At 41.9% G+C, this 23100-nt stretch overlaps 2 protein-coding genes across 2 annotated transcripts in view; one reads left to right on the forward strand and one right to left on the reverse strand.

Annotated features, from left to right (window-relative positions):
• Positions 1-2756, forward strand: part of LOC108424012 (collagen alpha-1(XXVI) chain-like) — a 64506-nt gene extending 61750 nt beyond the window's left edge. The window contains exon 14 of the mRNA XM_017691753.2: positions 1813-2756. Within this exon, the coding sequence (XP_017547242.2) occupies positions 1813-1940 (128 nt within the window). The 3' untranslated portion in view covers positions 1941-2756. The remainder of the gene's footprint in view (positions 1-1812) is intronic.
• Positions 2757-7552: 4796 nt separating this feature from the next.
• LOC108424014 (myosin regulatory light chain 2B, cardiac muscle isoform-like) lies at positions 7553-16208 on the reverse strand. The gene is made up of 7 exons (XM_017691754.1): positions 16151-16208; positions 13819-13905; positions 13496-13571; positions 12443-12547; positions 11289-11367; positions 10016-10064; positions 7553-7818 (listed from the first exon to the last, which is right to left on the reverse strand). The coding sequence occupies exons 1-7, from the start codon at positions 16151-16153 to the stop codon at positions 7714-7716; spliced, it is 504 nt and encodes a 167-aa protein (XP_017547243.1). The 5' UTR covers positions 16154-16208; the 3' UTR covers positions 7553-7713.
• Positions 16209-23100: the final 6892 nt, after the last annotated feature.

The following is a 23100-nucleotide window of genomic DNA, read 5'->3' on the forward strand; positions in this document are numbered from 1 at the left end:
TTCGTTGGCAACATGAACTCACTCAACCAATCACTGTTGTCTCTGGTGTTGGCAACCAAGATGACTGATTGGCTGCGTCCCAGCCTAACTTTTTAGACAAACGTCAAAGGATTAGTTTGTCTGCTGCTTTGTCTTGTATAGTGCTAGCATTTCCAAAAACAGCTCAAGACGTCAGAACTGTTGACTTCAGTAACATTTACAACTTTTGTAACTTTAACTGTGTTGATTTTCAGTGCATAACACCATTTAGGATTAGGATTAGGACCAGGTTTACTCTTAAGATTAAGATTTGGGCCATCCTTGTTTTCTCACTACAATACCCAGCATGCATTGCACAAATATGTTATACGCTCAAATCACTAAGATGCTCAATATAATCCTGACTCCACTGATCTAGAGGCTGTCGTTCTAGCTAGCATTAATGACACACTGACCTCACTTGCTTGTCCACTTCCACCTTCAAAAGCCATCATCAGAAGGGGGATTGCCTGGTCGTGAAAACAGGAAATCTCGTTCTAGAGACTGTGCTGGCATGGGTGTAAGAGGCAAGTAGGCAGGTTTGCAACAGCATTGTAGTCATGGCTGGCGTGTCCTTTAAGGTTATGGTTAACCAGAGTGTCCAATTTAGGCTCTGAGAAAAGTTGCATTAACTTACTGGACATTTAACTGAACAGCAGTGAAAAACAAAGTCTACAAAGCATCAGAGGTGGATGAGGTACACAAACCATGTAGTTAAGTTAAAGTAGAGACACCCAAGGTAAAATATTACTCCAGTAAAAGTAGAAGTTCCTCCCTTTAGACCTCCACTTGAGTTAAAGTACTAAAGTATTTACCTTCAAATGTACTCAAGTATCCAAAGTAAAAGTACTGAAAGAGTAATTCTGGCTCTGATGTCCTGTTATCATTTTTATAACCAGACTGGCTTCATGAACTCATTTCAGGTGAAAGTCCTCCAGCGTCTCTCTTGGTAAACCAGTCTTTTAATAGAACGTCATTAATTAGTGACGCTGACGTCTATTAAAATGATCAGAAGCACAAAACACTGAAGGTAAACAGTTTCCATCAGGGAGAACCGAGTGGCTCTGAAATCACTTTTTACACACAAGCAAAGTTTCAGTTTCAGATTTATTTACAACTTAGTTCCAAGTTTAAGTTGAATAAAAACTGGCTTTAAACTCAGGATCACAGATGAGCTCCTTTACTATGTTGATCTGTAGGCCTCTGTTCATAAACATAAACCAGCCCAAACTCATTTACTATAAAATGAAATGGTGTTTGTAGAAATTCAGAAAAAAGCCGCGTCAGTCTCGACTGCATATGTGGACATATTTCTATATTGTGCTCTATTTACACAAAGTTAGGTTAGTTCATCATTTATGTTGAACAGACTCTCCCAAAGTTTTACGCTGCTGCGCTGACGTTGAACCGCATGCTGCACTGGGTCGGTATGACCAACAGGTCAAAACCAGCTCTAAACAAAGTGACCGCTGGGCCCTGATTGGTGCTCTGGCTTTGCGCTTCTTTCGTTTTGACATGTTATGTTTTTATACACACAGAAACCAAAAGGAACGACAGATTTCTCAGAATGTAGGAAGAAAAAGTCGGATATTAGACTCTGAAATGTAGTGGAGTGAAAGTAAAAAGTCGCCCAAAATGGAAAAACTTCAGTACAGATACATGAAAAAACTACTTAAGTACAGGAACTAATTACATTTACTGCAAAACATATACAGTGGGCCATCAACATAAAGTGGCTCAGTGTGGGACCCAATAAAGCATTTAAGAAGCATGTATGTGTGTGCATGTTTACAGAGAGCCCAGCTGAGGGCGGATCTGGTCTGGAAGGTCTGCCGGATCCTCTTCCTCTGCCTGCTGTGAAGATCAAACGGGCCCAATCCCACGCTCTCCGCTCCGGCCAACAGCAGACGAGAACCGTTTGACATTTACATGAAAGCTGTCACTCATTACTGTCCTGAATGATCCTATTAGGCCTGATTGAAGGGCCTTATCGAAACGTCCCGACTTTCCAGTTATAAGTCATGTGTTTTTTGCTGTACGATGTTGACAATTTGTCTTTTCTTTTTAAATGTTTTTTTTTTTTTATTTGTGTTCTTTCAAACCGGCCTGCCAGCTTGTTGTTGAGTTGTGGACGAAACACAACACACAACAGCGCAAAGTAAATTATATCTTCTGGATTTTTGGCTTGTCAACCACCAGATCGGCTTGCAGGCTCTGCAGTTTGCCTTACCTGTATCCGCATGACATTTCGAGTGCAGGTGTCGTGCGCAGACACGCTTCACCCGCTACTAGCCTGTCAGCATCTCTCGGCCCGATTTCAGCTCCCAGCTTGTTAAAGCCGAGGCGAGACAGGACGGAACAAATGAGCCCCCCCGCCCACCTGGCAGCTCCAAATAAAGCGCCGTCAAACCAGAAACATCTGGATGATCCGCAACAAAAGCAACCCAGCCTGCTATTGTTTTTGCACTCCAGCCCAGAAACACCTTGTTCTGATTTTAGTAGGAGGTTTTCTATCAGCTAAATTGCAACTGTGGCATTTATTTCCCTTTGGTCGCCTCCTTTTCTTCCCCTGCATGCCGCTTCTGCTTTGTGAGCCACAATAACAGACGTATCACTCCGACTCTCCATCTCCGTCAGCACCGAGCGGTGTACCCCTGAGTGTCTTTACCGAGAGCCTGTCTGCAGAAGCGAAATTAATAAGGTACTCGTTCTGACAGCAAATAAACACTTCAAATCTCTGTTGTATTGTTAGCGCTTGTACTGTTTCATAGCCTATTGTTATCACTCAAGACTGGAACTCTGCAACACCGCCCCTCCCCCAATCACCCCCCTTCCCAAATCCAGTCAGCCAAGACGTTTGTTGAAGTTTGCTTTATAAGTCTTGCTCCAAAGCTACAAGGCTAATATTGCTGACAAGCAGGGGAGAGCAAGGCACAACCGAACATGTGTTAGTGTTGGAATAATCAGTATTTTATACGAGCCACATATTTATCTCTGCTACAAATACTTGAACTTTGTTTCTAGCACCTACACAGTTCCTCCCGGCGTGACAGGAAGGGCAATGTTACAGTTTCCCCTGTGGGTTGGTTAATTATAACACTTGCTAGAAAGGTCTGATGAATTAGTGCAAACAAAGTTAATTTGGTGTAATTCTATGTAAAATACGAAACGTTGTTTCTGGATAACTACAGCTTTACCAGCTGTTAATGTCAATTCTATTAATATACTTATTTAATACCAAACATCTGAAAGAAACTACTAAACTACTATTTAAGATGAAAAACACAAAACATCTGCAAACAGAGATTTGCTTCTACGCAAATCTCTGTTTGCAGATGTTTTGTGTTTTTCATCTTAAATTCATATGGAACAAAAAAAAAAAACAAAATTCACTTTATTTGCCTACAAAAGGTGGCTTAGTTGTAACACTGTGTAAACTAACCTTTATATTTACAGCATTTGGCTGACGCTCTTATCCAGAGCAACTTACAATGTGATCATTTAACACAGGTCGGTGAAGGCAGTGTTAGGAGTCTTGCCCAAGGACTCTTATTGGTACAGTGTAGGGTGCTTACCCAGGTGGGGTATTGAACCCCTGTCTGCAATGTAGAAGACAGAGGTGTTACCTATTGCACTACACCCAACCCTGCAGTACAGAGGCTGTGCTTAAACCCAGCTAGCACTTGCTGTGAGCTTGTGTGTCACATCTGAAGTCCATTTTATTTTAGAGGCAGCGGACATAAAGGAATGGCTGGTCTTTTTAGGGTTAGCCTCAGCCTAACACAGAATCTAAAGCGATTGTCATGATTCTGTTACCTTTTGTACCACCTAAGGAGCTGCCTAACTTTAGCTGATGCAACAGTCTCAGGGCCTTGTTACTGTGCTAAATAATGTTACATTTTTAATGTCTGTTAAAAATAATATTAGTGTCAGAATGTTATACACTGATCAGACATAACATTATGACCACATTGTTTCTACCCTCGTTGTCCATTTTATCAGCTCCACTTACTGTATAGCTGCACTTTGTAGTTGTACAGTTACAGACTGTAGTCCATCTGTTTCTCTGATACTTTGTTAGCCCCCTTTTACCCTGTTCTTCAGTGGTCAGGACCCCCATGGACCCTCACAGAGCAGGTGCTATTTGGGTGGTGGATCATTCTCAGCACTGCAGTAACACTGATGTGGTGGTGGTGTGTTAGTGTGTGTTGCGCTGGTCTGAGTGGATCAGACACAGCAGCGCTGCTGGAGTTTTTAAACACCTCAGTGTAACTTCTGGACTCAGAATAGTCCACCAACCAAAAATATCCAGCCAATAGCGTCCTTTGAGCAGCGTCCTGTGACCACTGATGAAGGACCAGAGGATGACCAACACAAACTGTGCAGCAGCAGATGAGCTGTCGTCTCTGACTTTACGTCTGTGAGGTGGAGCGACAAGGTAGGAGTGTCTAATAGAGTGGACAGTGAGTGGACACAGTGTTCATGCCTACAATCACATAGCTATAGACCTGCAGCTTCAAATAACATTCACGCCAACCTTCAAAATTAGGAAAAACTTTCATTTTGACCTTTGGTGCCAGACGACTGGTTTGACTATTGCTACAACTGCTACTCAGAATGGTGCAATAATGAACGACATCCAGCGACATCCAGACAGTCTGCAGACAGAAATGCCTTGTTGATGGGAGAGGTCAATAGAGAATGGCCAGACTCATTCAAGCTTGACTAAAGAAGTGGCAGATAGTGTAACAGTAATGTCATGGACTGGAGGTTGGGGAACTGGCCCTGTGACCGGAAGGTTGCTGGTTTGGTCCCCAGAACCAACTTCATTTCACTTCACTTCATGGATGGGTTAAATGCAGAGGTGAAATTTCCCCATTTGTGGGATTAAAGAAGTATAACTTAACAGTTTATAAGCAGCGTCAAATAAGTTACTTTTTTCCACTGTGTTACTAATAAAGTTCCCACAGCAAGTCAAAACAGCTGTTTAGATGTCCCCATAATTGCTCACAGGAGCCCCCTAGTGGGGCACACACCCATAAAACCCATCCAGATCTGAGCATTGCACTAACTGCATGGCTAAATCATCACAAACTTGCCTGAAACTGTATTGTATTGTGAGACTGATCATCTCTAACACAGTGGGTTTGATGTGGTTTCTGGCACTGTATGACACCCTGTTAGCCTAAAAGACGTTGACCTCAGAGCTAAAAACAGTAGCAGTAGCCATCTTAAAAGCATTTGTATATGTTTTTGTCCATATTTATAGAGGACAGTATGTCGTACATTGAAGACATTTTTGACGTTTTAAGATGGATGGATGGATGGATGGAAGATTAGTTTGTGATGGTTTAGGCTTGAAGTTAGCACAATGCTAATTTGTAGGTGATGAGCTTCCTTTAGCTTACCTGTTAGCTACATTAGCCTTGATGCTCCAGTGCAAAACTAGACGCAAACTGAAACACCAGACATGTCTTGGCTGATTGATGACATGTAGGATAATGGGGGGAAAGTCAGCAATAGCCATTTTTTTTGATGAATCACTGCTTTAAATATCACTTGTCTAGGTCTTGTTTGGTTTTCCGGGGAAAATTTATGTTCCTCATTTGTAAGACAGTACAATACTGCACTACGTCCTGCAGTTGCTTCCATTACTAGCAGCGGGCCCTCGATTACATTGATATGGTGCTTTACTATCATTTATAGATAAATGTTGATTTGTTTTTAACATATTTAACTGTGTTTCTGTGCTTCGTATTTGAGTTATTGGTTCCTACTTTACCTGTGTATCTACTATACTGTTTTAAAGTCTTTTGCTGGACATTTTTCTTACATCCATAGTTGATTAGCAGTGCTACAGTTTACAGTGCCTAAATGTTGGTGCAGTAAACAATTTACTCCGTTTGTGCTCATTGAGTCGGTGGTGTAAATGTAGCAGTGTTGATATAATTTGCTCTGATTGGTCCTGATGTTTTTTACTGTATTGGGAACTGTATGGTGTCATGGCTGTTGGACTGTGCCTTGTATTCAGTGTACTGTGCTTTGTATTCAGCCTGATATTGATTTATTGACTGTATGTACTACGTTTTGCACTCTGACTTCAGGTTGTTAACATGTTGCCATAAAAATGTTAACATCTCATATGCTTTTGCGTTTGCTTGTTTTTGGAGTTCCTTTTCAAAGCTCGATAAAAGATTTAAGATCCACAGTGATAGAAATATAAAATGTGCCTGCCAGTGAAGCAGTGAAGGCAATTTGTGTGGCATCATGAGAAAACACGTCTAAAAAAGCTTCAGCTAAAAATGCTAGCATGACTATGCATTTTGTTCCTTTAATAATGTTGATGAAGCATATTTTGATGGGAACATATCATTTACAAAACTAGAAGCGAGCTTGATTTTTGTCTTTGTTGGTGAACAGCAGCAGCATTTAGAAGTGTTTTTGAAAGCTCCAGTTCTTCATTTTAACTTGGAACGGCCATTTTTGTGGAGAGGTGTGAACAGCAGGGGTTTCCCACCCCTCCTCCTTGACCCCTCGTTGCTTGCTAGCAGCTCAACGCAACGTCATCGGCCACTTTTCCACTATGAAGCCAAATGGTTCTCAGGGCTGTATTGGGCTGTTTCATGCTGGTCTGGACTCGTGTCCGTATTAAATTAAATCAGATTAAATCAGAACCCGGAAAATAACCAAGTAAAAGTACACAAACGAGGGGCTAACTGCTAACAAGCTAATAGCCATGTACACACCACCACCACAAAACACATTTTATTACGTCTGTCACTCCCAACTCCGCTCTCTTAGTGTGCTTTCGTCGTCTTTATCCTCTAAACTTGTGTTATTTGAGCATCTGCTACACAAACAGCCTGCGCTCCAGTGGGTTTTAGCTGTGGCCAGAGAACTAGCTACATTAGCATTAGCATCACTCTAACACTCTAAGTTAAGCCCAACTGTTTTATAGCCACAAGGCTGAGCTCCGTTTTTCCGTGTCGAACCGTGTCCGTGTGGAAACACCAATGGAATGGTGCCCCCCAACCCCCCCCCGCTATGAACCATTGGGCCCTGCCATTAAGAGCCAATAAAAAAGTGCCTAGTTCAGAGCTTCTTGACTTGGGGGCCTGAAACCCCATGAGGGTCATGATGTGGTTCCAGGTGGGTTGCAAGAGTGGTGCTATAAGAAATATTCTATCAAATACAAAGAAAATAATGTTGACGAATGCCTGCAAGCACTGCTGAATAGCTCCACCTACAGGCCAAGGCAGACAGGCTTACATTAATTATCCATTTCTGTCGGATGAGTTCATTACCGAGGGGGGGTGGGGTTTGGGGGGGGTCGAGAGTGAAATGATTTATTTGTCCTACTGTGTTTGATAACACAGAGATAATTTTTTTTTAGATTTATGAAAGATATCTGCACTAAGCAGTTAATGATAATAATAATGATGATGATGATGATGATCCAGGGGACCTTTGGAAAGACGCTATGCTGTTTTTCATTATTAGCACAGTTAGGAAGATCAAACATAACAGAGGCTGCTTTACTTTCCTAAAACACTTTTATTATTTTATTGTTAAACAGTACTGAGCTCCACAAGCTAAGAGCTCATGTTCAGTGACCCAAAAATCGCCATGTGTTGATGAAGGTGTTGACACTGATGAAGGTGACTATTTACAAGTTAAGGCTTTATCCCTGGCTCCCTAATCCTGCTCCTTTTCCTCACCATGTGTGATAACATAGCAGAGGTTCTTGTAGTCAAGGTTTCCAGAGACGTCCAGAGGGAACATGGTGAACATCTGGTTGATCTGTGAGAGGAGCAAAGCAAAGCTCATGAAATCCCGGTGGTCAGAATGTTTGAGGAGCATGAAAAACGCTGGACAGCTTTTTTTTCCAATATTCTATGATTAGAATTCTTAATTCTCAGGTCAAGACTGCTAGAAAAAAAAACAGTCCTCGAGGACCACCAGTTAGTACACAGCTGGACTTAATCAAAGGCTGATTGCGCTTACAGGCCACTTTATTAGAAACTCTAAATTTGTAGGTAAACAAGAAGGTGAACAAAAAGCTGTAGCCCATATGTTGTTTCTATTTGACATACCTTTAAATTAGGCGTTTCTAAAGTGGCCAGTGAGTGGATGTACAAGCTAGTTGTTTCTAATAAAATGGCCAGTAAGTGGAAGTAGAAGGTAGGTGTTTCTAATAAAGTGGCCAGTGAGAGGAACTACAAGGTAGGTGTTTCTAATAAAGTGGCCAGTGAGTGAAAGTACAGATAAGTATTTCTAATAAAGTGGCCAGTGAGGGGAAGTTGAAGGTAGGTGTTTCTAATAAAGTGGCCAGTGAGTGAAAGTACAGATAAGTATTTCTAATAAAGTGGCCAGTGAGGGGAGGTTGAAGGTGGGTGTTTCTAATAAAGCGGCCAGTGAGAAGGAGTAGGTGGGTATTTCTAATAAAGCGGCCAGTGAGGGGAAGTAGAAGGTGGGTGTTTCTAATAAAGTGGCCAGTGAGGGGAAGTAGAAGGTGGGTGTTTCTAATAAAGCGGCCAGTGAGAAGGAGTAGGTGGGTATTTCTAATAAAGCGGCCAGTGAGAAGGAGTAGGTGGGTATTTCTAATAAAGCGGCCAGTGAGGGGAAGTTGAAGGTGGGTGTTTCTAATAAAGCGGCCAGTGAGTGGAATTACAAAGCAGCCATGTAGACATTACTAATAGTTGATGGAGTTGGACTCTGTCTCGTTGTCTCTCTCTTTCTCTCTCTCTCTCTCCCCCTCCTTCCTCAGTGTGTGTATGTGTCTTTGTGTTTCTTGCTCCCGTCAGCTGAAACTGATGTTGGTATAAACCCTGCGGGGGACGAGTGTGCCACACTGTTTGATCAGCAGCATGTGCACATGTCTCCTGTGAGTACCCCCATGGTTGATCAAGAGCGCTGCCCAGCGGCCCCTGCGGACCTCCCCGAGAGCGCGTTGCCGTGCCAACGCAGTGTGACCGCTCATCTGCTGGACACATGGGAGCCAGTATGAGCCGACGCAATTTTTCTTCTCTCGTACCCCCCCTCCCGCCATACCCCCCCCCCTATTCTCTGTGAGGTTTTTTGGTATTTGACAGCAAGATGGATTATTGTAATCACAGGAGCCATCAGCGAGGCAGGATGGTGCCATGAGAAGCCAGCCAGCAGATTACTGCACACTGCTACCATGGGAACAGAGGGCTTGTTTGTTTTCCTGACTCGTGCATGTGTGTGTGAGTGCGTGTGTGTGTGTGTATCATAAGCAATTTATTTTCAAAGGTGTGATGTATGTCATTAGTAAAGATAGGTGTTTGCAATAAAATGGCCAGTGAGTGAAAGCAGAAGGTAGGTGTTTCTAATAAAGTGGCCAGTGAGTGAAAGCAGAAGGTAGGTGTTTCTAATAAAAAGGTAGGTGTTTCTAATAAAGTGGCCAGTGAGTGAAAGCAGAAGGTAGGTGTTTCTAATAAAAAGGTAGGTGTTTCTAATAAAGTGGCCAGTGAGTGGAATTAGAAGGTGGGTGTTTCCAATAAAGTGGCCAGTGAGTGGGAAGTAGAAGGTAAATGTTTCTAATAAAATGGCCAGTGAGTTCATGTAGAAAGTAGGTGTTTCTAATAAGTGGCCAGTGAGTGGAAGTAGAAGGTGAGTGTTTCCAATAAAGTGGCCAGTGAGTGGAAGTAGAAGGTGGGTGTTTCTAGTAAAGTGGCCAGTAAGTGGAAGTAATAAAGCAGCTAGTGAGAGGAAGTAGAAGTAGGGTGTTTCTAATAAAATGGCCAGTGAGTGGAAGAAGAAGGTGGGTGTTTCTAGTAAAGTGGCCAGTAAGTGGAAGTAATAAAGCAGCTAGTGAGAGGAAGTAGAAGTAGGGTGTTTCTAATAAAGTGTCCAGTGAATTGACATACAAGGTAGGTCTTTCTAATAAAGTAGCCAGTGACTGGAAGTAGAAGGTGGGTGTTTAAGTAAAAATTAAAAGCACAGGCTTTTCCTGTTCACTGTAAATGCTGCTCACCTCAGCTTCAGAAAATTTGTCTGCTTGAGACATCAGATAATATTTGATCCTGTTTAAAAGCAGAAAAACAGGAAGCTGTAAGTTACCATGCCTGTATCTGTGAATCATACGTCTTACATCAAAGGATTACAATCGTTTTTTTTTAAACCTCCTCTCTATCTGCCACATCACTAGTGTACAGTCCATTACTAAGGCCCCACTTCACGATATTATCACGACACTTGAGCCACAGCACAAATCTAATGTAATATTTACACTTGTGATATACTGAGTATTATGATTTGACACACTGAAATTGTGTCTGCAGATTTTTCCTCCAAAAGACAACAAGCCTAATGAAATTCTTATCTTGTTCAACTCTTTTTTCATTGAAGCAAAACAGAACAGCAAATAGACAAATTCAAATTTCATAAAATACTCTGCACTTACATTTATAGCCATATGCAAAGGTTTGAGGCATGTTTTCTTCATTTTCTAAGAGAAAATAAGTGAAAACATCCTCTACAGAGAACATACTGCTACATATTTTAGTGCACAATTACTGTTTATTTTATTAACGCATTGGATAAAATCATATTTCGCTTGTGCAAAAATTATGGCACATTTGTATTTTACTTTGTTACATATATATGTTAAACTGATGAAGTAAACAAGAATTGTGCACTAATATTTGCAGTAAAATGTCATAGTTTTTCATTTCTTTTTCCCTGTTGAGGGACTTTTAATTTGTCTAGTAGTGTTTAAACTTATCTCTCTACATATTTAGCAAATGCTATTTTTTGTGAGGCAGACAAACAACATTCAAAACAGACTTTTTTCCTTATAATATTTCTTAAAATGCATTTACATTATTGATAGAAAATTCCTGCCCGGCTGGGGAATTGAACCCTGCGCTCTGTAAGAGCCTGTAAAACACTTCTACACTTGTAGCCTAAATTCTTCCCACTGAAAAATTCATCTCTGGAAGACTCTGGAGTTCTTCAGATTTACAGCTTCATTTACATACTATTGGAGGAATTTATCAAGCCATTCTCCAAAAATGTGTTTCACATAAACATTTAACACATAAACTGGCAGAATTCAGCAGCTGCCCATTGGCTTCTATTGTAAATGGTGTCAGGGGTCAACAGGTTTCATGTTCTTCTCTATGGACCGAGAAATTATTGTCCACACTAATCCATTATGCACAGTTAGGGATTAGATTGAAAGTGTATTACTTTCATTACCTCCCACTGATACCAACTCCCTTTGATGTAATCAAGAAGATACTTACTCATCTCCTTTCAGAACACCTGTTCCCTCTGGGTCAAACATCTTGAAGGCGTTAAGAATAGTCTCCTCAGGGTCAGTACCTGAGAAGTGAGAAGTCTTTCTGGTCAGTCTATACAAGAAGGACCAATTCAGTTCGAGAGTACAGCACAGTTTAATGATTTCCCTGTTTATGCACACCTGAATTAAGCCACCTGTTATCATGTTTAATAGGTGTTTTAGCAGAAAGTCAACAAACTGTGATGGATTCTGGACCAGATGACCAGAAATTAGGCTGATCATTTCAGTACTAGTTATATTACTAGGTACATTTAGAGTACTAGGTTACATTACTAGCTAAATTTCATTCAAGTCACTTAATGATGAATTCCACCAGTCTTTCGGTAAACCAAGTCATTCAGAATTGTTTGGCATGAAATGCTCTGTTCTGGAGCAAAAATGTTGTACTATCTGGGGCAGTGCCCCTGTTGTAACTGAGATGGGACCCTCAAGGGTACATCTCAGTACCTTTAGTCAGGGAACATAAGCTGTAGTAACTCCACACACCCCGTCTCATCTCCAGGCTTTAATTTTACTGTTCTGTATTAAAATATTCGGTTATGAAAAGTTATAAATATGAACTTTTCACCTGGAAAAACGTATTCAAGGTTCATGGTTGGACCTTAGAACCATTGCTGTACATTTAACGGAACATTTATACTGTTTGTATCTTGATGAATGAAAAATGTACCTGGACAGAGCCTTTATTTCTAACAGTGTAGAGAAACTTAATGAGTCAGAACTGTTCAGAGTGGCGGTGATAGGAACCAGACGCAACACCTCTAAAAGCTCCCTTACAGAAAGTTGTCAAATAAAAGACTTATGTATGCACTGCCAGATGTCCTTCATGGTGGAGGGAGCTGCAGTAAAGAGAAATGGTCCCCCAAATAGATGTACATTTTTGATTTACTACTATCATTATTAGCACCACATGGAAAAGCTCAAAAACATGTTTAGGTACACTGGTGGTTTTGGATGGGCATATTTATCTTGTAGATATTGGGACTCATGGTTCCCATCAGCACCATTGTAAAGAAAGAGCCTTAGACTTGTTTTTTCTGGATCAGCATCTGTATCCCGGAATAAAGGTTGTCAGTCATGACTATAGCTGGAACGTACCTTTAAGTTTCTCACCAAACATGCTGAGGAACACTGTGAAGTTGATGGCACCGGGGGCCTCTTTCAGCATGTCATCCAGCTCGTCGTTTCCTACATTCAGACGACCTGGAAACAGAAATGCAGAGGAATACATCAGAAAGCTACGTCAGAGAGCCTCCGCTCACTGGCCACTGTATTAGAAACACCTACCATGTGCTTCTATTCACTGACCACTTTATTAGAAACAACTATGTACTTCCACTCACTGGCCACTTTATTAGAAACAACACCCTTGTTCTTTCACTAACTGGCCACTTTATTAGAAACATCTACTTTCTACATCTGGTCACTGGCCACTTTAATAGAAACTTATGCTTCTGCTCACCGGCCACTTTATTAGAAACACCTACCATGTGCTTCTACTCACTGGCCACTTTATTAGAACCACCTACTGTGTGCTTCCCTTCACTGGTCACTTTATTCGAAACACCTACCTTCTGCATCCGCTCACTGGCCACTTTAATAGAAACGTAGGCTTACACTCTCTGGCCACTTCATTAGAAATAACTTCCTTGTATTTTCACTCACTGGCCACTTTACTGGAAACAACTACCTTGTACTACCTCTCACTGACCACTTTATAAGTTGCACTAGGTGTACACTTACAGACTGTATACCATCTGTTGCTGCACAATTTACCACACCCGCCTCTTTAATCACTGATCAGTTTCAACAGGGCCACTTCTGACCAGATTTAATTTGGGTTGTTGACCACTCTCAGAGCAGAGTTTTATATCAGTCGCACTGCTCAGTTGCGAGTGAACCACTCAAACATATCCAGACAAGAGTGGTTACGTCATCAGAAACCGACCACTGTTGAAGGCTCTAGGGTGGCTAACTGAAACAGTATCAACAGATGGGCTACAAGGGGTTGCTAATAAAGTGGCCAGCTGCTGTGTGTTCATTATAGTGTACATGTCTGAAACTGCCCATACATCAGCACTGAGAGGTGGGCTGGAAAGTATGTACAGAGAGAGGAACATTGCACTATGAGAAAAACTAAAGAGCATTTACCCACAGCAGCGAACGTGTCTCTGAGGTCATTCTTGTCGATGAAGCCGTCTCTGTTTTGGTCCATGATGGTGAACGCCTGCAGGAAGTTATAACCCGTTAACTCGAGAAACATCAGCTGCTCTCTATATATCAAAGAAACGCTCTGCACTAATGTCTTAAGAGCTCATCCATCACATATACTGTAAATCACAGTGATTTTGGCCTGCGTCTGGTCCAACCAAGGAGCTGTCTGTTAAAGTTATAGCTCCAGTGAGTTACGGTTTGCATCGATTCAAAATAGCCGTGGCTGATATGTGGAGATAAACCGAGGAAATGGTTCTTGCCTCCTTGAACTCCTGAATCTGGGACTGCTCGAACATGGTGAAGACGTTGGAGCTGGCCGACTCCTTCTTCTTGGCCTTTTTGGGTGGCTGTACAAATTGAGGTAGAAGGTTTATTGAAAGAATCAAGTCATTATGTCATTAATGAGACTACTGGGAAATATACAGTGTCTGGTGATTACATTTGTATGCGGTAATTTCCACCTCCGATGAGTTATAATCAATTATGATCGATCAATTCTAATAATACTTAATAAAGTTTGCACTCTTGCACTCAGACTTAGCATTAGCTTGGTGTATAATTCGTTTTTACCTAATTTACTCTGCATTGCAGTTGTGTTCAGTTCCACCCGTTACCTCTATCACATGATGCTTCCAAGTTGGGACGGTGAAGGCTAGCACAAGGTTCCTTTGAGACACATGAAGCACCACCATATCTTTTCCAACCGCCATCACTGAACAGCTCAACATGCTTGGAGGAGAACACTAATTGCCAATTTTGCTACATCAGCTAACGAATGGCTATGGTTGGCTAGCATCACACTGTCCCATATGGGAAAAATATATATTGGAAATTTATTTGTATTTATTATATTTTTAAATAGCTTTAATAAAGGTTACAGATAGAACTAAATGATACGGCCTTCTGTGTTTCTCACTGTACTTTGCATAATATATAAAATGAAGATATTGAGATATAAATTAATTTCAAAAGGTGTCCATACAGTAAAGTGTATATTTTTTGTGTGGTACACTTCTAGGTGTAATATTTCTCCATACAATTTAAAATAAATATATTTTAAAAAGTGTGGTTGCTCCACACTCTGTATTCTGAATCTAAAACAAAGTCATCAAATCATTTCGAGGTGATCTGGTGAAACCACACCTTTCACTTTCTTTACATAATAAAGATAATAATTTTACTAAAATGTGATGGTCATGGTGGCCTAGCAGTTAATACAGAGCCCCTGTGCTGTACTAATGGTGTGGAGGCCACCGAGTGTGTTTACATGCACTTAATAATCCGGTAAATGTAGAAAATCTGATTTTGCCCGTAATCTGAGCAATGTGTTTACATGCATGTGAGTAATCAGATAATAAGTAAACTCCAGGTCTACATGAATCAGTCAGTAATCAGATTTCTGCTTTGCAACCAGTCAATAAACTCACAGAAGAAGATGCGACGTAAACGTAAAGTAAAACTCAAACGTCAGGACGCCACTTTACCTGAAAATATGAACATACATCATCTAGAAGATGAAGAACGTTTAAATCCTTCATTCAGTCAAGTATGTATTTGGTTTCAGCGCCGCTCCAAAAGTGTTTAGCTGAGACACATGACAGCACTGCTTGCTTATTTCCAGTACCTCCAACTGTTTTCACGCATGTGCAGACTGAGAAATCCGAAAGAAATCAGAGTAAGAGTTCACATGTACTGAGGAATCTGATTACTGAGCTAAAATCCTCATTTCTCAATCGGATTTCTAGACCTTACTCCGATCTAAGAAATCTGAGCATACTGTTTACATGATTATTTGAATAACCAGATAACTGCAGAAATCTGATTATGATCGGATAATTGAGTGCATGTAAAATGTCATTAATCTATCATTAACAGTGATAAGAACTCTGATTCACTTGCATGAAACAGTTCTGCTTTCGGAGTTCTCAAGTTTCAAAATTGCTTAAAAAAAAGTTTGTTACAAAATAAAAGAAGAAAAAAAGAGTTTTTGATGATATGCTGGTGTGAATTCTGTGGAACTGCCAGCTCTGCTAAGCCAGCCTGCATTGGCTAGCATCACACCAAATCAAATCTTGACACATTGAATGATTTCCTGAAGAAATGTAATTGAACTGAATCATGAACTGGCCAATGCTGCAGCTATTAAAAAGGTAGCAAAAAAGGTAGCAAAGCATGCTGTCAGCAATGCCTGCTGTACAGTTCATTACAGTAAAATATGCAGATTAAGGAATCCATCCTCCAATCATCATTTTACAGTTCAATTTTACACTCTTCCCAAGTTTTCTTAGTCACGTCCACATTCATGTATTTAAGTATGTTGTCACCTGAAATTTAAGCACTTCTCTGAAATATTTACATTCATGAGCGATTATTTTCAGCGTCAAGCTCATCTGTGTTAGTATTTCTGTCAGCAGGTCCTGCTGACCTCACACTACCATTGTCCTGAGATTTTACGATTTATTATCGGACACGTAATTGACCTTGACGGCCTTTTTGGCCAAGTGCACGACAACCCTGCATGCAGTTAACAGTATGCGAAACTTTGTGTCAGAAAAGGTCAGCAAAAGCAAGCAGACTTGGGTGATAACCTACCATTGTGAGAGTGGCTGAGGTCCTGCAGGAGGTCAGTCAGTGCCTGGGCAGACAACAGAGTCACTGCCCCTGTTTTATATATATACATATATATGAATCCCACCAAGCATACCTGCTCTAAGTTTAGATAATAGAGCATGGCTTGGAAAAATGCAGTAACTAACCGCCCTTGTGAAGTATGTGGACCACGCTGAGCGCATCGCCCTCATAAAGGACACAGTTATGTCCGTAATGCCAGGCCTGCCGCGCCTCTTTCACAGGTGCTACTATGTAAAGGCCACTATTCCCTGGGGGTGAGGTTGGGACAGGGTGTCGGAGGGGTGGTGTGCACCAAAACGTCTCTACTAAACAAAAAAATGACATCTTCTCAAGTGGAAGCATCACGAGATACAAACGCTGTGAGATTAATATCCATTTTCAGACAATTCATATGTAAAGTGATCTGATATGATCTCGCTGCACTGGCAGATCATTTTAATTACTCCCAGCATTGTTTTGTAAAATAAGAAATTATATAAAGCAAATAAGGCACACCAGCTTGTTAAAGAGCTTTTAGAGGATGTCTGGTTCCTATCAGCACCACAGTGAATAATTCTGACTCAGTAAGTTTCTCTAGAATGAAGCCTTTCACATCAACCCACTCGTAATAACTTAGTTTACTTCTAAATAGTTGAATCATGGAGAAATTTTGAAAAATCGCTGGAAATCTTTCACTCGCTGACGCATTACTAGAACGTTCACGAGTGCATTCCTCGCTTAAAAGTGTGAACAGCAGAGATTTGACTAGAAAAGCCATTAGGCCCAATGTAAAGCACCCAGTTTTGCTTCTAGCCGCTGTCCACCCCGTGGGTAATTGTTGCTGGGATTTATAAATGCTATGTTTTTGGCAGCTGTGTTGGCTTTAGGTTGGACAGCTGGCAAACATTGTAATTCTCAAAGACAAAGACATAACAGGGGGATTCACTAGGCTCAGGTCAGGAGTTATCTGACCTTAAAAGCTTTCTGTCCTGACCTTCCACACCAGCCAAATCATGGCTAGCATTAGCTTTCTATTGTTAAGTGCCAGCTAGCATGGGAGAAGGTTGCTGCTGTTATAAATACATAACACAAAGCTCTGAAAATCTTGAAGCTTTACACTTTACCCACTTCCAAGTCTGTGGTTTTAAAGGGATAGTTTATCCAAACAGTGCTAAAGCGGTTAACAGTGGATGAAATTTCGAGCTAGTACTTAGCATGGCCTCCCTTACTTAGAAAACACAGCATGAGAGCAGCATGAGTTCCATTTCCATGCTGGTTTATGGTGGTTTGGTGCTGGTTTGGCTGGTCAGCCAACAAGACCATGCTGGTTGACCAGCATAATCCAAACCAACGATGGCTTTGCTGATGACCACCTATCCCTGCTGGAAAAATAGTACAGGCTGACATGCACTCCATGCCTGTCTAAAATGGTTTATACTGGTTTTGGCTGGTTTGGTGTTGGTATAGCTGGTCATCCATCATGGTCGTGCTGGTCAACCTGCATACCAGCATCCAAAACAATACATAAGCTGGTTTTGATGGTTACCTGCCATGCTACAACCCTATTTCCAAAAAAGTTGAGATGCTGTGCAAAATGTAAATAAAAACAAAACACAAGGATGTGCAAATCATATAAACCTTAATATTTAAACCTGAAATAGTTCAAAGACAACATATTAAATGTTGAATTTGATTGTTTTTTGAAAAAATTTGCCCATTTTTTAAAATTTGATGCCAACAACACATTCCAAAAAAGTTGGGACAGGGGCAACAAAAGGCTGGTAAAGTTGTGTAATACTAAATAAAACACTTGGCAGTTGGTTGGCAACAGGCCAGTAACATGATTGGGTATAAAGAGCATCTCAGAGAGGTGGAGTCTTTCAGAAGTAAAGATGAGGAGGGGTTCACCACTCTGTGAAAGACTGCATGATCAGAAGCAACTATTCCAGAACAATGTTTCTCAAAATAAAATGGCAAAGAACTTTTGCTTTTTATCATCTGCAGTAAATAATAACATTAAAAGATTCAGAGAATTTGGAGAAATCTTTGTATGCAAGGGACAAGGCTGAAAACCAGTATCGGCTGGCCGTGATCGCTGGGCCCTCAGACGGCACAGCATTAAAAATAGACATGATTCTGTAGTGGAAATCACTGCACGAGCTCAGGAACACTTCTGAAAACCACTGTCTGTGAAAACAATTTGTTGCTGGATCTGCAAGGGCTACTTAAAACTCTTGAATGCAAAAAAGAAACCACATGTAAACAGGATTCAGGAATACTGCCACCTCCTCTGGGCCCAGGCTCATTTAAAATGGACTGAGGTGAAGTGGAAAAGTGTCCTGTGGTCAGATGAATCAACATTTGAATTTTTTTTGGATGTGTCCTCCAGGCTAAAGACGACTCAGCTTGTTATCAGTGCACAGTTCAAAAGCCAGTATTCATGATGGTATAGGGGTGCATTAGTGCACATGGCATGGGTGATGTACACATCTGTGAAGGCACCATTAATGCTGAATGATAGATACATGTTTTGGCAACATATGCTGCCATCCAGACAACGTCTTTTTCAGGAAAGGCCTTGATTATATCAGCAAGACAATGTAAAACCACATTCTGCACCTATGACAACAGCATTGATTTTGACATTTACTTACAGGTGCAGAGTTTAACAGTCATTGTTCTTTCTTCTTCTATTTCAGTATTTGTATTGATATGTCATGACCTTCCAGTCAAGCTCTTTCCACATACTGAGGACTGAAATAGACCAGGGCTGATGCAGATAAAACTTCTGAGAATTGACAGAGCTGATCTAGGAGCAGTCACATGATAGTAAATGGGGTTAAATAGACAAAGGAACTAATTCCAGACCAACTTAATGTTAGTCATTTCATTCTTGAGCGCCCAGACCAGCATCATTATAATGTCATCACCAAGCCTGCATCCAAACCGGGAGAGAAATGATTGATTAATATGAACTCTGCTGCATTTATTCTCAGACGCCAATCTGTCTCCCATGCAGCGACTGACAGACATGCCCCACTCGCCGCCTGGCAGAGGAAACAATAGCATATATTCAGACAACAGCACAACCTGGACACACTTGTGTCATGGAGCAAATATAGACTCGGCCATTGTTGGCATCATTTACTGGGAAGCCTCTAAAGGTTTGGCAGCAGTTGGGCAGGTTTGAGTATATGCATATGTGCGTATGTGTTTGTGTGTGCAACTATGCATGTACGTGTGCACTAGATGGCATGTTTACCTTTCCACAGAGCGTGTAGTTGCTGCCCAGTCTGATTAATGCTGTGTTTTTGTAAATTTTCAGGACCAAAATGCTCTGACCTTGTAGTAAAACAAGCAAAAAACAGGGCTTACCTACCTTACCAGGTCCAGCAAAATGACCCTGACCTTGTAAACGGACTGTGATAAGGACATATTTGATTCCCCATCAAGAGAGCCATCAAGTACAGGAAAAAAGAGTCAAGAAAAAAAGCTAAAAACAGTTAAATATATGTTTTTCAAAATTTAAATGATTACAGTTTTTCAAAGAAATCTGCAGGAATAGTTTTCCACACGTCCATGCACTTTCTACATCTCACAGTCCAAGTAATTCCAAAAATTCTGTGATGTTGAGGTCTGGACTCTGGGGTGGTCAGTCTATTGTTCAGTTTCTTCTTTGATGTGTCCCTCTTTTCTCAGTACACACACATATACATATATATATATATATATATATATATATATATATATATATATATATATATATATATATATTACTGTGCGAAAGTCTTAAGCACCCAAGACACATTTTCAAAATCTATTTATTTGTTGCAAATCCGATGACACATAACTATGAAGTCAATCAACGAACTGTGGCCTAAGGTGTCCTGATGCCATGTGCATTTATGCACACCTTTGTGTTCGAACATGGTGTTTGTTATGGACAGACTGTGGCGAGCACAGAACTCCAATAACAAAACACCACTCAGGTTCAGATCGGGGAGGACGTTCCTCCCAATCATGCCCTTCCAGGTCTCACTGTCATTGCCCACAGGAGCGTTGAAGTCACCCAGCAAGAGCTGGGGAGCTATGAGAAAGCCCACTCCTGCCTGACGCCTCTTACCCTGGACAACTCCAGAGTGGAATAAAGTCCAACCCTCTCGAGAGAGTCTTGTTCCATGTTCCGAGAGCCAGTTTCAGTAGCCGAGGATCAGAATGCCAAGGCCCCCGCCTTCGGCCACCACCCGATCCACATTGCACCGATTGACTTTGTAGTTGTGTCACCGGATTTGCAACCATGTGTTTTGGACACGCTCCAGCACCCCCCCGCGACCCTGACGGAAAAGCGGCTTAGAAAATGGATGGATGGATGGATGTTTTGGGCACCCGAGTGAAGAGAGGAGCGGAGCTGTTAACCGATCACCACCTAGTGGTGAGTTGGATCAGATGGCGGGTGAAAATACCAGACAGAACTGGCAGACCCAGGTTTGTTGGGAATGTCTGGCAGAGGAACCTACCAGAAAGATTTTTAATTCCCACATCCAACAGACCTTCGACCGCATACCGAGGGAGGCTGGTGACATTGAGTCAGAGTGGGCCCTGTTCCGTGCCTCCATTGACGATGCAGCGGATCAGAGCTGTGGCCGCAAGGCCGTAGGTGCCTGTCGTGGCAGCAATCCCCAAACCCGCTGGTGGACACCTCGGGTAAAGGAAGCCTCTGGATGTTGTAAGGCTGTCTTGGCTGACATGCCTCTGCAACATCGCATGGACATCAGCTGACAGCCAGGGCTGTCTGTTGTCAACGATTTTGTTCATAACTTTTCTCGGAACAGCCAAGCAGCAGAGAGCGTCCAGTATGGTGGCATTTGCTTTTTGCGGATGATGTGGTCCTGTTAGCCGGGCGTCCAGTTCTCTCTGGACCAGTTTGGGATGAAAATCAACGCCTCTAAATCTGAGACCATGGTCCTCAATCGGGAAAGGGTGGAATGCTCTGTCCAGGTCGGGAGTGAATCCTTGCCCCAAGAGGAAGAGTTTAAATATCTTGGGATTTTGTTCACAAGTGAAGGAAGGATGGAGCGAGAGGTTGACAGGCGGATTGGTGTGGCATCTGCAGTAATGCGGACCCTACACTGGTCTGTCATGGTGAAGACGTTGAGCCAGAAGGCGAAGCTGTCAATTTACTGGTCAAGCTACGTTTCAACTCTCACCTATGATCACAAGCTTTGGGTAGTGACCGAAAGAACGAGATTGTGGATACAAGTGCCCGAAATGAGCTTTATTTGCAGGGTCGCCTGGCTCTCCCTTAGAGACAGGGTGAGAAGCTCAGCGATTTCGAAGAGGCTCAGAGTACAGCCGCTGCTGCTCCATGTTGAGAGAAGCCAGTTGAGGTGGTTCGGGCATCTGGCAAGGATGGCCTCTGGACGCCTCCCTAGGGAGGTGTTCCAGACATGTCCGACGGGGAGGAGACCCCAGTGAAGACCCAGGACACGTTGGAGGGATTATATCTCTCGACTGTCTTGGGAAAGCCTCGGTATCCCTCCAGAAGAGCTGAAGGAAGTGGCAGAAGAGAGGGAGTTCTGGGTCTCTTTGCTTAGGCTGCTGCCCCCATGACCTGGACCCGGATAAGCGGTTGAGGATGGATGGATGGATATTTATTGTGTAGTTTGTGTTTATTTGCTGAGAAAAGTGTTAATATGTGAATAAATAAAATGTATAGAATATGAATTAATAATGATTATATATATATATACACACACACACACACACACACACACACACACAATGATTTTCTGGTTGTTAGTGTGTTTGTTTAACCATTTTCAAACCTCTCCTCCAGGAAGTCCAGTATTATATGTACAGTCATGGCCAAAAGTTGAGAATGACACAAATATTATATTTTCACATGATCTGCTGCCCTCTGGTTTTTATGTGTGTTTGTCAGATGTTTTTATCACATACAGAAATATAATTGCAATCATATTATGAGTAACAAAAGCTTTTATTGACAGTTAGAATGAGTTAATTCAGCAAGTCAATATTTGCAGTGTTGACCCTTCTTATTCAGGACCTCTGCAATTCTCCCTGGCATGCTCTCAATCAACTTCTGGACCAAATCCTCACTGATAGCAGTCCATTCTTGCACAATCAATGCTTGCATTTTGTCAGAATTTGTAGGTTTTTGTTTGTCCACCCGTCTCTTGATGATTGACCACAAGTTCTCAATGGGACTAAGATCTGGGGAGTTTCCAGGCCATGGACCCAAAATCTCTATGTTTTGTTCCCTGAGCCATTTAGTTATCACCTTTGCTTTATGGCAAGGTGCTCCATCATGCTGGAAAAGGCATTGTTGATCGCCAAACTTCTCTTGGACGGTTGGGAGAAGTTGCTCTCGGAGGACATTCTGGTACCATTCTTTATTCATGGCTGTGTTTTTAGGCAAGACTGCGAGAGAGCCGATTCCCTTGGCTGAGAAGCAACCCCACACATGAATGGTTTCAGGATGCTTTACAGTTGGCATGAGACAAGACTGGTGGTAGCGCTCACCTCGTCTTCTCCGAACAAGCTGTTTTCCAGATGTCCCAAACAATCGGAAAGGGGATTCATCAGAGAAAATGACTTTACCCCAGTCCTCAGCAGTCCACTCCCTGTACCTTTTGCAGAATATCAGTCTGTCCCTGATGTTTTTTCTGGAGATAAGTGGCTTCTTTGCTGCCCTCCTTGAGACCAGGCCTTGCTCCAAGAGTCTCCGCCTCACAGTGCGTGCAGATGCACTCACACCTGCCTGCTGCCATTCCTGAGCAAGCTCTGCACTGCTGGTAGCCCGATCCTGTAGCTGAAACACTTTTAAGAGACGGTCCTGGCGCTTGCTGGTCTTTCTTGGGCGCCCTGGAGCCTTTTTGGCAACAATGGAACGTCTCTCCTTGAAGTTCTTG

This window comes from Pygocentrus nattereri, chromosome 19 (assembly GCF_015220715.1).
Source record: "Pygocentrus nattereri isolate fPygNat1 chromosome 19, fPygNat1.pri, whole genome shotgun sequence".
Taxonomy (NCBI): Eukaryota; Metazoa; Chordata; class Actinopteri; order Characiformes; family Serrasalmidae; genus Pygocentrus; species Pygocentrus nattereri.